The following is a 16,509-nucleotide window of genomic DNA, read 5'->3' as shown; positions in this document are numbered from 1 at the left end:
CTGTTGCCTTGGTTACCTTGCCCCTGAGAAGCAAGTCCCTGACCTGACTGATTAAACTGCCTAGATGATCCTACACCACTAACAGCAACCTCTCCCTGTCGGGGCTGACCTCCCTGATGCCATTGAGATCCACTGGCAGGCATGGATGAATAAGAAGGATAACCCCCAGGGTCTTGGGAATACCCAGTCTGAGAATAAGGATCTTGGGAATACTGATACTGTCCAGAAGCGTAGGGAGCAGCATCACCCTGATAGTGGTAAGCACCACCACGACCCGTCTGATCATAACTGCCTGATCCAAAGTTCTGCTGAATTGGCGCTGGAGGTGGCATAGCAGACTGCTGAGATTTCTGTTGACTCTGGGGACACTGAACAACCCTATGTCCCATATGTCCACAAGTGTAGCAAGTACCACCACTACCACTTCTCCTACACTCCCCATGATGTCTAAAGTTACAACAACGGCATAACGGAGCACCAGAACCACTAGCACCACTAAAATCTCTTTGTCTCTGAAATCTGGGTCGGCCAGCAAATCTTCCACCTCTCATCGGGCCTGTGACACTAAATCCTCCATTGGAAGAACTCAAACTCGCTTCACTTTTCTTGAAATTCTGCATCTTATGGGGTCCCTGAGTGGAGACACCCTTGCCCTTATCATCTTTCTTCTGACTATCATTCTTGTCCTCATCATCCTCACTGTCACTAGGAAGGTTGTCGAAATCCTCCATCCGAACCAGAATCTCGAAAAACTCATGATAATCGTTGCAAGGAAGCGCACTAGCAAAAGTCCGCCATTTCCTCTTAGTTCCCAGCTTAAAACGGCGAAGCATCTCTACCTGATTACCAACTGTATCAGGATCATAACGAGACAAGTTTGTAAACTTCCTATAGTACTCATGCGCCGACATATTCTTTTGCTTCAACCTAGTGAACTCCTGCTTCTTGCGATCAATGTACTCTGGAGGGACAAATCTTTTCTTAAAATTATCCTTGAATATTTCCCAATCAGCTGCCATCTCAGGGGACATAAACTGAGTTTGATTTCTCCACCAAGTTGCAGGTTCTCGTCCCAAAAACCAAGTAGTGGTCTCAACCCATCTATTAGTAGGAAAATTCCCTTAACTCTGCATCACCTGAAAAGTCATCTCAATATGGTCTAGCCACGTTTCTGCCCCTTCATGACCTTAATTACCCATGAAACGATCCAATTTCAGATTATACATAGTCTCCAAGGGTGTCCTCTGAGGAGGAGGAGGATGGCGGATTGCATTCTGAAAGGCCTGGGCCATCGCTTCCCCTAATTGAGTTATGTCAGGAAAATTAGGCTCAGAAGCATGGCGTGATTCCCTATGAGGCGGCATAATTCTGACAGAAAACATCAAAAGATCATTAGAGCATTGATAATTTATACAGGACTGCAACCTAGGCTCTGATACCAAACTAACACACCTCAATCCTAGAATCAAGGCGTGCTGGCCGTCACGTGAGTGTGACGTAACCAAAAGTGCGATGCGGAAGCAAAGGATATGAGAAATATGAAGGAATTTAAAACAACTACTAGCAATAATATCCAACTAGCATGCTAGAGTGAGTTTAAGTGTGCAGTACATAATTTTAGAGCATAAAAACTAGGTGCAGTCAAGTAGGACTATAATTAAATTACAACACTCGCAGGTGAGTCCTACATGCAGGAAGTCTGTCAGAACGCCGAAGAAAACCTCGTGAGCCACCAACTGCTAACTAGAACCTGGAGGGGCGCAAAAACAAAATTGAGTGGGTCAGTAAAGCCAAAGTTTTCCAAAACATTTCATATAAAACATTTCTAACCCCTCACTGTAAAACCTGTATAATTTCCCAGAAAATAACATAATAGTATATAAAACCTCATACGTCACAAATCACCAATCTATCACAAATCCAGGAATATGCCATGCCATAAATGTCAATAACAAAACATGGATGCATCAAAATAACAGGTGACATAATGAATCAACCGGAGACCTGCAGTTGGTCCGGTACGGTTAATTCCATAGCTCAATATCCAACCCAGCCGAAGTCACCATGGTGACCTGTACGACACTACTCTGCACATAAATCGGAACTACTTGAAGTAGTCTGTACGACAAGAATGGTGTAATGATACGCTATAGTGCTTTTCTCATCAATCATCCGCGCGCATAATCTAAGGTCACCTACTAGTTGGAACCACCTCTAGTGATCTATACGACTAGCATGTCGGAACCCTTTCATGGTCTGTATGACATGCACCTACTTGGATCCAAGGTGAGCGTGCGGTGCGGTGAATAATATAAGCACTAACACCAGGGGTGCAAGTTATGAGCTCTCAACACAATTCACATCATCAATGATTCACATGAGTAACATAAAACTCACCTGATACTCACCTGTGCGTCCACATCACCAATTCACATATATATATGCATCAATATCAATTCATATAATTCATAATATGCATGCATGGCATTTGAAAACATACTTTCATATAAATTCAATTTCTGGGAAAATCAATAGTATATAGGTATATACTAAAAACAAAACTGCCTACTCACTGGTAAGTCGATGGGTCGTAACCCCCGTGACGTCCCTGGATGCGCTCGTCCTCAGGATAGGTGTCACCTATATGCGAAACAACTATAAAAACGTTAATTTAAGCACATAACCGACAATTCGAAATAATTTTTCATACGGTGCTCAATTTGGGTATATGAATATACCACATCGACCTATTCGACGTCATGTACGTCGAGAAATTTTTAGAAAAATTTTCTGAGGCCGCACGCGCCGGGAGGGGCACGGACCCATGCGCCCCCCACGCGCGTCTTCTACCTCGGCTCACCGGACTGGTTTTTTTTCGGTGGCCGGAAAACTGGAGATTTTTCAATCTCCTTGTTCTCCGTCGTTTCTCAACCATTTTCTTCGTATTTTATATCAAAATGAAGCCCTAAGCATGTAGTTTCACGTTATACTACTTTAAGGCTCTAAAAACTACAAAATCTCACCAGAGAAATTCCAAGAAAACCGGCCAAATTCGAACCTAGTGATCCCGACGTCCAAAACCTTCAAACGAAGCACTCCGAGCTTCCTTGGGACCTCACTAAGCTCACTATAAGCTTAGAATTCCCTGAAAATCGACATATTACGATTGCATAAATAGTGACATAAAATGGGGGTTCGGGTTTCACGTGATTTCGAAGGTTTCACGTCCTAAAAGTAGCACCAAACGACTCAGGAGGTTGAAAGGATGAAGAACCATACCTTTTTGGCGTCGATCCGTGAAAGTTCGAGGGTATTGACCCTTGTCCGTACAATTCGAGGGGGATAGAGAGACTGAACGGAGAAGAGAGAGAGCACCGGGGAAAAAAAGGGAGATGCCCCGTGTGGTCCAACCAAAACAATTTAAAAAAATCCAATTCCTTTAATCCCTAACCACATAAATTACAACCCAATTTTTAATCCCACTAAAACTATTTTTCCAAAAGTTTAGGAATGAATGTAATATGTCCAACAAGTCACACACACACATACCTTAATACCCGCCAAGGGTAATTTCGTCATTTCACATCCTCGATATATAAAAATCCGGAACGGGCTGTGACAGTTCAACTTCGAAATCCAACACTATAATCCATAAAACCTTAAATTTATATTTAACCGTTGATTTTCATATACGCTTTATTCTTCTTACTGAATTTCATTTTTTTAATTTTAATTTTTGAAAACATGATCATCTGGCGGATGTAAGAAGATGAACGGTTCAAATATTTGATATCACATTTCGATATTTACGGTTAACTGAAATATGAGTCGATGTCATATAGTTTGTAGAAACTTTATAAACATCAAGCAATATTTTCACTAACCGTAAAACTCTGAATATAATATCAACGATCCAAACCAATCATCTTCCTGCATCCTCTAATAAATCATGTTTTCAAAAAAGAAAATTTGAAAAGACAAAATTTGATGAGAACAATGAAGTGTAAATGTAAACAACAATCAACGGTTAAATTTTTATCTATGATTTATATGATTATAGTGGCGAATCTCTTTATGAAAGTTGTAAAGCTTGTCATTACGAGCGTTTATATATATTTTCTATATTTTTTACACTTCTACATTAGTTAAAAAACATTAAAGACTTTATTTAAATAACAGCCGTAAGATAAATAAGAGTAAATCTGTACCGTTGGATTCTATTTTACTTATATTATTAGAACTTTTTTGGACGAAAAACCCCTTCTCTATTCCAATATTTTCCAATTTTACCATTTGATCAATTTAGGTAAGCGAAAATATATTTAAAAGAAAAATGCGTTTTTATGTTTTGGATGTCACAATATGGTATGGACACAAACACAAAAAACACAACACGAATATTAGGTCTATTCTCACTACAATGAATTTTTTTTTCTTCCATTTTTTGGGGGTTGGAGGTATGGAATAAGATTCTTTTCTCTTTTTTTTTTCTTTTTTTTCTCTCCCCTTCCATTCTCTCTTATTTGAACGGTCACGATTAAGTCACATCAATATCTTATATTAATTTTTTTATAGAAAAAAAATAAGAAAATAAAAAAACTGTGAGATAAGAGAATAGAAGGGATGACAAGAGAAAGAGAGAGAATCCTGATTCGGGAGGTATGGCCCCAAAACGTTCGTTATGTTCACATACACTTTTGTTTGTATGAATTTTAACGAAAAACTCTTATTACTGTTTACTTTAACGAAAAACCACATTTTTATACTAAAAAATTAATTTTAGTACTATTCATTTTACCTTTAATTTTATTATTAAAATTTAAAATTTTTAAATCATTTTCGTTAATTTATCTTTTGTTCCCCTCTAATTGTCAATTCACATCAGATGGAAATCGTGCGAAACTACCTCCTTAAATTATTTAGAAATCTGGACCCCACAACTAACCATATCCACCGACCCCTGATTTATTATTGTATTAAAAAAACAAAAATCTACGCCCACAGTATTACTTCTCTAATAAAAATAAGACTTACGTGTTGCAGCGGTTTCAATTTGCTGGTGCGTTCAAATTGCAAGAGGAGCATGAATCACATGCATCCAACGGTAATATAATATGGGATGTGATATCCACACACCTCATTTTACTTCTCACACACCTTTTTAATTTTCGGCCGTCGGATTGGATGAATTGAAGAACATCAACGGACAGAAATTATCAAGGGGTGTGTGAGAAGTAAAATGGGGTGTGTGGATAGCACACCCCTATAATATTATCCTCTTTATATAATCCTAAAAGGCAATGAGCTTACGTGGTACGCGGGGAAGCATATCTCCGCAGTGCACCGCCACTCCATACGATCACACCTCAACACATTTCCCTCTCCCCGCTCCCCTCTGCATATCAGCCGTTGTACGCGCGTTTCTCCCAACCTAAATTCGAGAGCAGAGCGAGAGAGAGAAAGCAACGACATGTCGTTTGGAGTGGAGTTTGCGTTGCCTCCGGAGGACCACGAAGATGCCAACAAGGAACGGCTGGATTTGGTTGATCCAGCGGCTAAGAACTTGTCACTTCCGAGCGGGACTTTTCTCAGAGCGGCGGTGGCTCTCAAGGATCAGGTACGTATTCACCTCACTTCTTCAATTTATTTACTTTTAACTAATCTTGCTTAATTAGCTCCATCATTAATTAATTAACTAAAATCTTACTTATAATTTCCCAGCTTTTTAAAGATTAAAAAGATTAAGGCTTTAATTTTTTTTTCGTTTTGAGAATATAGGTGGTGCAGGATACATGGGAAGGAGGACGTGGTTCGGGTACGCCTACGGGTATGGTTTTCGATCCGACAGTGTATACGGGTCTCCTTGGTACGGCTTTTACGTGCTTGAGGTCGTATGAGGCCACCGGCAACCGGCAGGACTTGCTGCTCTGCGCTGATATCGTCGACAAGTGCGGGGCCGTCGCACCTGCGTCCAGCAGGTAATAAATTTATTTATTTTTTATTTTTTTAACAAACGATTATAAGTGACCTTTTATGAAAGGAAAAACAAAAAAAAGTAGGTGAGAAACCTTCATGGAACAAACACGCGGCAGTTCGAGTATAATAGTACATTCTTACCTGATGAAAAATGTTAAAAAGATTATTTTAAAATAGAATTCTCTATAGACATTCTGTATTCTCATAATTTAATGATAATTCTTGTGTTAACATTATAAAATAGAAAAACATATGGTGACAGAAAGTTCATAAAAAGATCTACTTTTGTGAAAGCCTCCTTAGCATTTCTCTTCTTACATATAGTGAAACTTATAGGACCCGACTTCTCTGCCCTCCCATTCCTGTACACTCCTATTTCCTTCTATTTTGTGATGTCACGGTTAAACCACTTCAACATTTTATATTATTTTTTTTATAGAGATAATAATACAAAAAGTAATAGTGATATAAAATGTTGACTTGGTTTAACCGTGATCGCACAAATAGGAGGGAATGAGAGTGTACGAGAATTGGGTGGGCAAAGAAGCCAGGTCCAAACTTACATGTGTCAAATGTATAATTAGACCTAACGCCATGATATAGGTAACCCTACTCTCGTAGAGTACACAAAATCTTATGGTAAACTGTGATAACTTATATTATTTTTAAGTAATAATTTAATCATCATCAATCATGTTATGTGATTTAAAAAATATAATATAAATTGATGGTCTCCGTACTATTAATATGCGAATGAGTTGGGTTTGTGAGTTGGGGGTTGGGTTTCCTCAACTATTCAATGTATGTTAAGTGATACGTTTTAAATATAAATTTCATTTCATCTAGTGTGTTTTAAATTTTATGCCTATGTGCTAAAATCGACAACGCTTTTTATTGTTAAGAAGGATGCGCGGTTTGAATAAATCAAAGAGATTCATCGATCGCAGAAGGAGAAAACGAGTGTGATATTTCTATCGAATGTGATTAAGTAAGCAGTGTCTTTGATTGATTGGCAATGTTGCTTTTATGCAGGCACGTGACTTTTTTATGTGGTAGGGGAGGAGTCTACGCCCTAGGAGCTGTGGTGGCTAGTTTGATGGGGGACCATGAAAGATGTGGCCTCTATTTTAACCTGTTTCTTGAGGTATTTATATCTAACTCATATTCCCAACTCTGTCCCTTTTTTAGTATTGTGAAGCTCTCTCATATTTGGTTTTTGGATACTTACTTGATAAATATCTCACAACTGGAATAAGCACTCCTCACCTCAAGACGGATGGTGTCATTTATACACCTCTTTTTATTTTTCACATTCTGTTAATATTTGTATTTTGATTCTCTTCGATTTATTTGGTTCAATGATCAGAAATTGAAAATGATGTGTAAAACATAAAAAGGGGCGTGTGGATAACACCGCCCTATCAAATATGGGAAATAGTTTAATTAGCAATTTTAGTTCATTACCAATGCCAAATAGTGTCTATTTACATGTTTAAGGGCATGTTTACTTACTAGGAATAGGTTTGGAATCATTTTGATTCTTGAGTGTCATGTGTATACTAAAATATGGGTACATGAGTCATTTCACTACTTAAACATTTCCATGCGCTTACTTATACACAAGTAATAAAAAAACTGCAAGATTTCCCTTAAGATGAGTAATCAAATACCTAAAGATAAGTAATCAGATCGACTGAAGGAGAGTAATTGATTTGATTCCCTTTTCTTAAAAATATATATATTCTTTCGCCAAACCCATCAAAAGTCCGATGTGTTAGTTGTACGGAAAATGAACCCCAACTGTGTGCTAATCTTCTATTCAACTTCCCAAACAACCTTATCACCCTAACTTACTTTGTTTTAATTCTTTAATTAATTGGACTTTGGAGCATCTACTTTGTGAAATAGTTGAGTAATTGCCTCGAAAATCTAATCAAAGTTTTGGTTTTTCTTTTAGGTTGTGTTCTTGTAATTTATCATTGTATTTTTTTGGAATTAGTCATATGCATCCTTCAAGGGAGAGCTAATTAATAACAGTTTAGGGATTTACCTAGTGCTTGCACTAAGGAATCCTCACAACCTCAAATGAGGACTCTAGAATTCACGCGTATTCATTAAAAATTCTTTGCACTACGGTGTAGTGATATTCCTCTTTACTTGTCAATGAGAGGTCTGAGGTTCAATTCTCTCCAAAATTGAATTTGAACCATAAATTTAAAGTACCAATAACAAAACTCTCAAATTATATGTGGACGCGTCCACAAAACCGGAAGTCTTTTGACCCCATGCGGTCAATGTGAAATTTCCTGGTGTGGACCTAGACTTGGGTAGATAGGTGGAAACATATTTGCGGTTTTAACAGTTGGTTGGACGCCATATAACATTACTTAGAAATTCAATTGAAAACTTCCTGACAAAAGATATAGTGAGATTTTCGTTTTTATATAACTTTCTTTGCGTGCTCTACTAAAAACATATGAAATTTACTTTTGAGAAAGTGGGGGTGGGCATCGGTTGGTTCGGCTCGGGTTGGACTCCCATCCATCATCCCTAAAAGTTTGGGTTGGTGGTATAGAATTACCACGTATGACAGTACATCATTCAAATCGAGAATTGAATTTTATGAATGAGACGGTTTCAATCGGGTTAATAATATTCTAACCCATTATGACCTACCTATTAAGCAGGTTGGTCGGGTTTTCACTCAAAAATAGTTTTTAAAGCTTAGATCCCAACCCAACCCAAGTATGCTAAATCATATCGGTTAGGTTGGTCGGTTGACCCACTAAAATGGTCACCCCTAACAGAAAGTGAGATTACGTGTCCATAAAGTAGTCTGCTACTAATTTGTTGGGATAACTCCCATATTCAAGACAAAAAAATAAAAAAATAAAAAAATAAAGTTGAGATATGACGTGGTGAATTAGTTACATGAAAAAATCTCTTATTTGTAGCTTCTGCATTGTTTTCCCTCGCTAATACCTATTTGGTTGACTTTGTACAGGTGGCACAAGAGAAGGCCTTGTCTGTTGGGCCAGAGGAAGGTGGTTTTGGAATGTCGTACGATCTTCTCTACGGGAGAGCTGGGATTTTATGGGCAGCTTTGTTCATAAACAAGTATCTTGGACAGGACAAGTTGCCAAGTGATCTTCTAATGCCTGTTGTGGATGCTGTGTTAGCTGGTGGTAGGGCGGGCGCATCTCATGACCTGTCCTGCCCACTTATGTACAGATGGCACGGGACTAGGTACTTGGGGGCAGCCAATGGCGTGGCCGGAATTTTGCAAGTGCTGCTTCACTTCCCACTTTGTAATGAGGATGCAGAAGATGTGAAGGCAACTCTTAGATATATGATGGCTAATAGGTTTCCTCATAGTGGAAACTACCCCTCAAGTGAAGGAAACCCTAGAGACAAGTTTGTGCAGTGGTCTCATGGTGCAGCTGGCATGGCCATAACCTTGTGCAAGGCATCTCAGGTTTGTGTGGCGGCTCTTTCATAAATTTACTCTTCTTAATGCAATTCTCACAGTGGGTAGTCAAAGATCGTTTAGTTTAGTGAGACCTAGTATTCACTTTGTTTGAGTAAGTCCTCGATGCTAATATCATGTACAACGTTTGTCGAATTATAACAAAACGAGCTAGTACTAATAGTGCATGAGCCTTTACCATAACAGTGATCAAATGAAGTTGATGTGGTAACTAAACTTCTGTTATTTTGGAGAGAAATTAATGGTTTATGAAAATAATGCGTGTTTTCTATTTAGACCACCTTGTTAGTAATGTGGGCCGAAAATATAATCGTTGTAGCATTTTCCTTTAGCAAGATTCAAAGTATTGATGTCTGTCGATTACCTATTTAAATTTTTTGCAAGATGCATTCAGAGTTATTTGTGATGCTCGACCTTCTCACATATATATCCCAAATCCTCAAAGTTTTTCAAGACCAAAAGGATGGTCCTTGTATGTGTGTATTTTCTGTCTGTCTGCAAGAATATGAGTTAACAGCGGTTCCTGTCCTTTCTTTTTCAGGTGTTTCCAGGTGATCGGGAATTTCGTGACGCTGCAATAGAAGCAGGAGAAGTTGTTTGGAAGAACGGTTTACTGAAGAAGGTAGGACTTGCTGACGGTGTGGCTGGGAATGCTTATGCCTTCCTTTCTCTGTATCGTCTGACTGGAGAGAGCATATACGAAGAGAGAGCAAAGGCATTTGCAAGCTTCTTGTATCATAGTGCTGGAGAGTTTTCGATTGCAGGACGCACTCATGGGGTTGAATATGTCTACTCTCTTTTTCAAGGTCTTGCTGGAACAGCTTGCCTCTGGTTTGATCTTCATGTGCCCGAAAATTCTAGGTTTCCGGGTTATGAACTGTAATAAATTGTGAAAAGTTACGAGATTTATTAGTATATGACTATAGCCTGACATGTATATATAGATGTGAACTCAAGTAAGACACCCTAATATTAAGGCCCGACTTGTTTTGGTGTGAGAGTATCTATAAGACGAAGTTGCTGCCAGAGGAATCAGTGGTGGAAAGGATGTTAATTGTTAAGGCACAGTTTGACAACTATCGTCGTTTTCATTTTTGTTGTAAATGTATATGACATGTTGGAACTAAATTTAAGCACCGCAGCTGAGAGAGGACCTGTGGCAAACCCGACTACCTATAAAAGAACAAACAACTACGATTAACCTAAAGTACCGATAGGGTACCTACTAAAGATTCTCCGACGGTCAAGTTAGTAAGCAGTATTAAGATTCAAGTAGTGAGCAAGATAATAAAGCGTGCAATATGAAAGTGTTACCAAAGACAAAAACCTAGATGCGGGTATTTATATTAGTCGGGAGAGGGATCTATTAGGATATAGAATCCATATTAAATTGGCAGAATCTAAGAAGATTATAGGATTAAATATTATGTCCTCTTAGAAGTGTGATTACTTGCAGTGCATGCCAATCCCTAGGTTGCAGGAATCTCCAAGAATATAGGAAACCTGTTTCCGTATCTTGTAGAACAAGAATGGTCAATCTGAGCGAAGAGCCTACCTTTCTGGAGCACAGTAGGATGTGATGAAATTAGGGTTTCACCATAAAACCAATTGGCAATATGAAGAGTAGCCCAAGACCATATAAGCACATAGCAAACTTTGTCCTTCACCGATGTGGGACAACTCTCAACACGCCCCCGCACGTGTGGCGGATTTTCAAACCTACATGTGGACAACAACTGGGTGATGTGGAGCGCGTGTGGCCGTTTGGCTTCACACAAGGACAACCTGCTTTGATACCATGATAAAAGTGTTTAGGGTTTGAATTGTGTGTTTATTCTTCTCTCTAGGAGGTAAATATATAGTTGTACAATATCCCACATAACAGGAAATAAGAATCCCAATTATACAAGAAATAAATTATAGGATTACATTCCTAAACTAAATAGTTGACTCACGCCAACAGGATGTGGTGGGATTGGTGGTCTATTTGAGTAACTTAATCTAATCGGAGATGTTGGGTCCATGACCGGACTTCTGAGGTATATGTATTCCGATCCACCTTCCTCTGGCCCTAGAAAATCCTTGTCCCATAATTGCCCCTAACTATGTATCTGAAAAAGTGTTCCTCTTGAGGATGGATAGCTATTCAAAGACCATGTCTTACGGAATATATCAAAATACATACCGGTTAAGATTCTTTTGCAATCTGGCCTCGTTATCATTGCAAAGTAGTAGAGACGTTCTAGATTCAAATGCGCAACCTCGAAAATTATGTCGTAGTGACAACAATGATGGGAGACATTGCTTCGCGTTTGTACGAGAAACGATGAGCTACTTTTTCTGTTACCAAGCTATTCTGGCTGCCAGACACACAAATCTCGAGGTGAGATGGTCCAAATTCCTCCTCTGATTCCTCATTTATAAATTTTTTTTCTATGTTATAGGAAACCTCTTTGAGAGTTCCAGCCTTCCAAACCTTCAAATTACCAAATTTCTACTTCTTGAAAAAAAGAACAAAAAAGAAGACATCTTTGAGCATGGAGCTAACTCTTGCCAACAATTATAACTCTTTCTTTGAACGTCCGATGATCAGAGAACGCATCCAAGAGGATTGTGATTCTTTAACCGACCATAGCCAATATTTTTTTGAGTGGGATATGAATTTGCTACAATTTCTTGGGAATGAACTTTTTTTCATCAAAAAATTCAGAGACTAGGAGCATGTGAGAAAATCAAGGGGTAAGAAATTTCGAAGGAATTGTGAGAGCCTTCTACGAGAATTAAATCAAGCTCGCAATGAAAATACTAATTTGTTGTAGCAAAATCCGATATCTGCATTCTTGACGAATTTTACCTACAAAACAATTAAACACATTTGATCAAAGACCAAAGCCACGCGTCCATGTAATGGAGTGAGGGGAGTTTGGCGAATGGATCTTCAATGCCTAAGTCAGGTTTTCTGAAAAGAGAGAGAGTTTTAGGGTTTAATTGCGTAGCAAAAGCTTACCAAAATTTGGTGGAGAATGAGGTATTTATAAGGGGTGCATTTTTGCTCACCACCACAACTATGGTGTATGCTCACCATACACCTAATCATTTGCCATGTATCCTTTCACCTAACTCTAGTTAACTTTCACAATAAATGTTATTATTTCAATTTTGAAAAAAAAAAAAACCAAGGTTAAGTGAAAGGACATGTGTCAGATGATTGGTATGGTGAACATACACCAAAGTTTAGTGAGGTAAGCAAAAATGCTTCCATTTATAAGGAGATAGCCGGCCACATGCGTAAGGATTGTCATGCCATTTTTCGACGTCCAGTTGATGAAGGTGTGTCATCTGTTGGATGTAGTAGAAGATATCCGGCCACTTGAGAAATAATCCTGAAGATATTATTTAATTAATAATATCTTGAAATTATCTCGTGGAATCCTTGATTGGATTTGATGGTGATTCATTATTGAGTTGGAGAAATTTTTAATTGTGACGGGAACACAAATGGTACACCACGTGTTTTAATAGGAATGGTGGGAAATTTTATTTTTTAAGTTATTAACTTTTTAGCACACATATCCCACCATTTGTTTAGTGACACATGATGTACCACCCCGTATACCGGTCACACTGAAAAATCTCTCATTGAGTTGGTCTTTAATAAGGAAAGCTTTAAATATAGGATTTGACTATCAATCCGATCTTTAATACCTTTGATTATCTCCTTGGCATGGGCATGAAAGCTTGGAGAAGTCGTAGTTGGCAACTCAGGTCTTCGTAAGAATTAAACCACGCACAGAATGAATGTGGGTCTTGTGCATTCTCGTCGCTCGTGGGCAAAACTCCACATGTCAATTCAATAATTTTTCTGTATTATTTTTGGCTCCACAATTGGGTTCCCCTAGAATTCATTTTTTATCTTTTGACTATCTCTACCCAATTGATTTTGAACTTTTTATTTGCTTTTGGAATCTGAATATTTTTAATCCTTTTTTGGTTGAATTTCTTCCGTGTAAGACGTGGGGTTGCGATATTTTTGGGGGGGGGGGGTGGGGTGCTCGAGGGTGGTGGTGGGTGGATGGGTGGCTAGGGGTGGTGTTTGTTGTATTGAAGTGGGAGGGAGGGAGGGTGGACGGTGGCTCCAACTCCTTCCTTTCGTTGTTTCTCGAGTTTAAATTAATCTTTACTCTTTTTTAGTTTTTGTTTTCTTAATTTTAAAACATTAGGTTTTTTCTTTAACATTTTCACTTGGCATCATATCATTAGATTTAGGAGTCTCCACACACATGCCACGTAAGCAAACAACATAAAAGTTAATGAGAGTAGACAGAAGGATTAAAATGGTGGAGAGAGGATCCTCGCCGGATCTTTTTTGTGAGGATCTCGAGAATCCTCCAATCACATCAGTTCATCATACATTGTGCGCCCAGTTTTTGTCAGATACTATTTATATTCAATTTTAAATAAAAAAACATTACAATGATTTCTGACCGTACAATGTACGATGAACATATGTGATTGGAGGATCCTCAGGATCCTTACAAAGAGGATCCGGCGAGGATCCTCTTGGAAATTTATATAGATAAAAACATGAAAAATGACAGTGATGATTTTGAAACTTAAGAGTGCATTTGTTACAACGGACTATCTCAGACTGGACTAATTTCAGGGACTAAACTGGATTGGCTTGGCATAGACTAAGTAGTATAAGGACAATGAAACATTTAGTGCAGTGTCAGACTATATCACAAACTAAATTATTTTAGAGTTAAAATAATTTTTTGTCATTTTTAATTCATTTTATTAATATTTTATTATTATTGATGCACAATTTTTTTATTTGACTCTCTATCCCCAGTCCCTTTACTTTTCTTCTTTGGTTTGCATTCTGTTCTTCGCAAGACCAGATTTGCTCCCACTAATAATCAAACCCATAAACTTTCTCTTCTTTTCATTTTCTTTCTCTCCAATCAAAACCCATATTCCTCTTCTTTTAATTTACTTTCTCTTCAAATCAAACCCAAAAAAATCCCAATTTTTTTTTTCAATTGCAGAGGCTCGGATCGTTGGATTTGCAAAATGATTTGAATTTATCTTTGCAAATTGACAACAAAGTTGCAAATGCATCTGTAGACATCGAAATTTCGGTAAATAAATGTTGACCAATAAATCAAAGTGTCAACGCTCATGTATTACATAAATTTTACACGTAGCGTGTGACTCAACGAAAATTGAAATGAGTTGGAAAAGTCATCAAATAGGACACGTGTCAACACCTGGCAGAAACGACTTATTTCATCTGGAATATTATATTCGAAATTAGACCTTGGAAAATTCTATAAATACAAGCCCATTTCATTCATTGAAGGGGACCAATTGATATTACACCTTGAAGCTCTGAAGCTCTGAAACTCCGAAGCTCTCAAGCATCCAAGTTCCCGAAGAATCAAGAAAGCCTTCTTCGTTCTTCGTTCATCGTTCTTCCAAGATCAAGCCCCGACGGCCCTTGGATCAACAATCATCCACCAATTCAAGATCAAGCCCCGACGGCCCTTGAAGAAAGTGTTCTTCGTTCATCGTTCTTCCAAGATCAAGCCCCGACGGCCCTTGAAGAAAGCACCATCGTTCATCATCCGTTCATCCAAGATCAAGCCCCAACGGCCCTTGGATCAACAACGTCGACAAATCCACACATCCAACCGTTCTTCAAGATCAAGCCCAAAAACCCTTGAAGATCCGTTTATCACTGTTCTTCAAGATCAAGCCCAAAAGCCCTTGGAGATCCGTTCGTCACTATTCTTCAAAGATCAAGCCCAAAAGCCCATTTGAAGATCCGCTCAAATCCACCTTCAAGATCAAGTCCACGGCCCTTGAAGAACGTTCATCCTTAGATCAAGCCTAACGGCCCTTTGGATCAACGAAACACCCACCAATCAACACCTTACGGAGATCGAATCAGAGGATCAAATTAGAGAGAGATTGTAACCCAAAATCATCAAATACTTAATATTTGTTTGTGCACGTTCGTTCTTGTCTCTTTCGTTTCAGGAATTTTCCGTGTTCACAAATTGGCACGCCCGGTGGGACACCTCTACCTCTCATCTCTTTCTCCGTTCAAGAAATTCAAGCGCACTTACAAAATTAATGGCATCAAGGAAGGCTCGAACTGTTCCCGCAACCGGCGCAAAGAACAAGAGCATCCTCGCCGCAACTGGTGTCACTTTGGGCATCACGACTCGAAGCATGGCAAGAGCTACTTCCGCCATCTCTTTCACCTCTGCATCAACTCTGCCAAGGGAACGAGAGTACCCCAGACGCGAGCCTGTGATCACCTTAGCCTCACTAAGGGCACCAAGGGGGGGAAGCCCAAGGAAATACTCCGAATTCATGCTCTCCGACGCCGATTCAAGCGGCAGTGCAACCATGCAAGTCATGACCATTGGAGCAACTTCAATTGATGAGCAGCTGGCTCAAATGAATGAAGCAATCGCAAGGCTAACCCGAACTGTGGAAGAAAAAGACTTGCAAATTGCAGCACTAGTCAACCGACTGGAGGCGCAGGACGGCGATAAACCCGACCCAGAGAATGATCCACTAAAGAGAAGAGATGACGAAGAAGATGAGCCTCAGGTGGAGAAAAACGATGCGAAGCCGGAGCCAGACCAAGCAGCAGCACTCATGGGATCTCTTTCTATCCAGCAGCTGCAAGAGATGATCACCAACACCATCAAGGCACAGTACGAAGGGAGCTCAAATACCTCCGGGTTGTACTCAAAGCCGTATTCAAAGAAGATCGACACCTTAAGGATGCCGAGGGGTTATCAACCACCAAAGTTCATGCAATTTGATGGAAAGGGAAACCCGAAACAGCACGTTGCCCACTTCGTTGAAACTTGCAACAACGCAGGAACAGAAGGGGATTACCTCGCAAAGCAGTTTGTGCGCTCGCTGAAAGGAAACGCCTTTGAGTGGTACACAGACCTAGAGCCTGAGTCCATCAACAGCTGGGAGCAATTAGAGCGGGAATTCCTCAACCGCTTCTATAGCACCCG

General features: G+C 39.2%; 1 protein-coding gene and 1 long non-coding RNA gene across 2 annotated transcripts; one reads left to right on the top strand and one right to left on the bottom strand.

Moving 5' to 3' along the window:
• Nucleotides 1-1,561: 1,561 nt before the first annotated feature.
• Nucleotides 1,562-2,656, bottom strand: LOC139195836 (uncharacterized). Its single transcript, XR_011580885.1, has 2 exons — nt 2,574-2,656; nt 1,562-1,750 (listed from the first exon to the last, which is right to left on the bottom strand). It is a non-coding gene; the product is annotated as an uncharacterized lncRNA (long non-coding RNA).
• A 2,344-nt stretch (nt 2,657-5,000) lies between these two features.
• On the top strand, nt 5,001-10,542 carry LOC103421875 (lanC-like protein GCL1). Its single transcript, XM_008359916.4, has 6 exons — nt 5,001-5,104; nt 5,257-5,617; nt 5,779-5,978; nt 7,009-7,120; nt 8,981-9,451; nt 10,005-10,542. The coding sequence occupies exons 2-6, from the start codon at nt 5,471-5,473 to the stop codon at nt 10,344-10,346; spliced, it is 1,272 nt and encodes a 423-aa protein (XP_008358138.2). The 5' UTR covers nt 5,001-5,104; nt 5,257-5,470; the 3' UTR covers nt 10,347-10,542.
• Nucleotides 10,543-16,509: the final 5,967 nt, after the last annotated feature.

This window comes from Malus domestica, chromosome 01, assembly GCF_042453785.1.
Source record: "Malus domestica chromosome 01, GDT2T_hap1".
In the NCBI taxonomy this organism is placed as follows: domain Eukaryota; kingdom Viridiplantae; phylum Streptophyta; class Magnoliopsida; order Rosales; family Rosaceae; genus Malus; species Malus domestica.
The sequence above is the reverse complement of the archived record's forward strand: the minus strand, read 5'-3'. Positions and strand labels throughout refer to the sequence as shown.

What these genes read in the sequence shown, in the direction of transcription:
- LOC103421875 (XM_008359916.4), top strand. Translation starts at nt 5,471, where the DNA reads ATGTCGTTTGGAGTGGAGTTTGCGTTGCCTCCGGAGGACCACGAAGAT. An exon ending in GTCGCACCTGCGTCCAGCAG is followed by an intron (nt 5,979 to 7,008) that starts GTAATAAATTTA and finishes GCTTTTATGCAG; the next exon opens with GCACGTGACTTTTTTATGTG. An exon ending in ATTTTAACCTGTTTCTTGAG is followed by an intron (nt 7,121 to 8,980) that starts GTATTTATATCT and finishes GACTTTGTACAG; the next exon opens with GTGGCACAAGAGAAGGCCTT.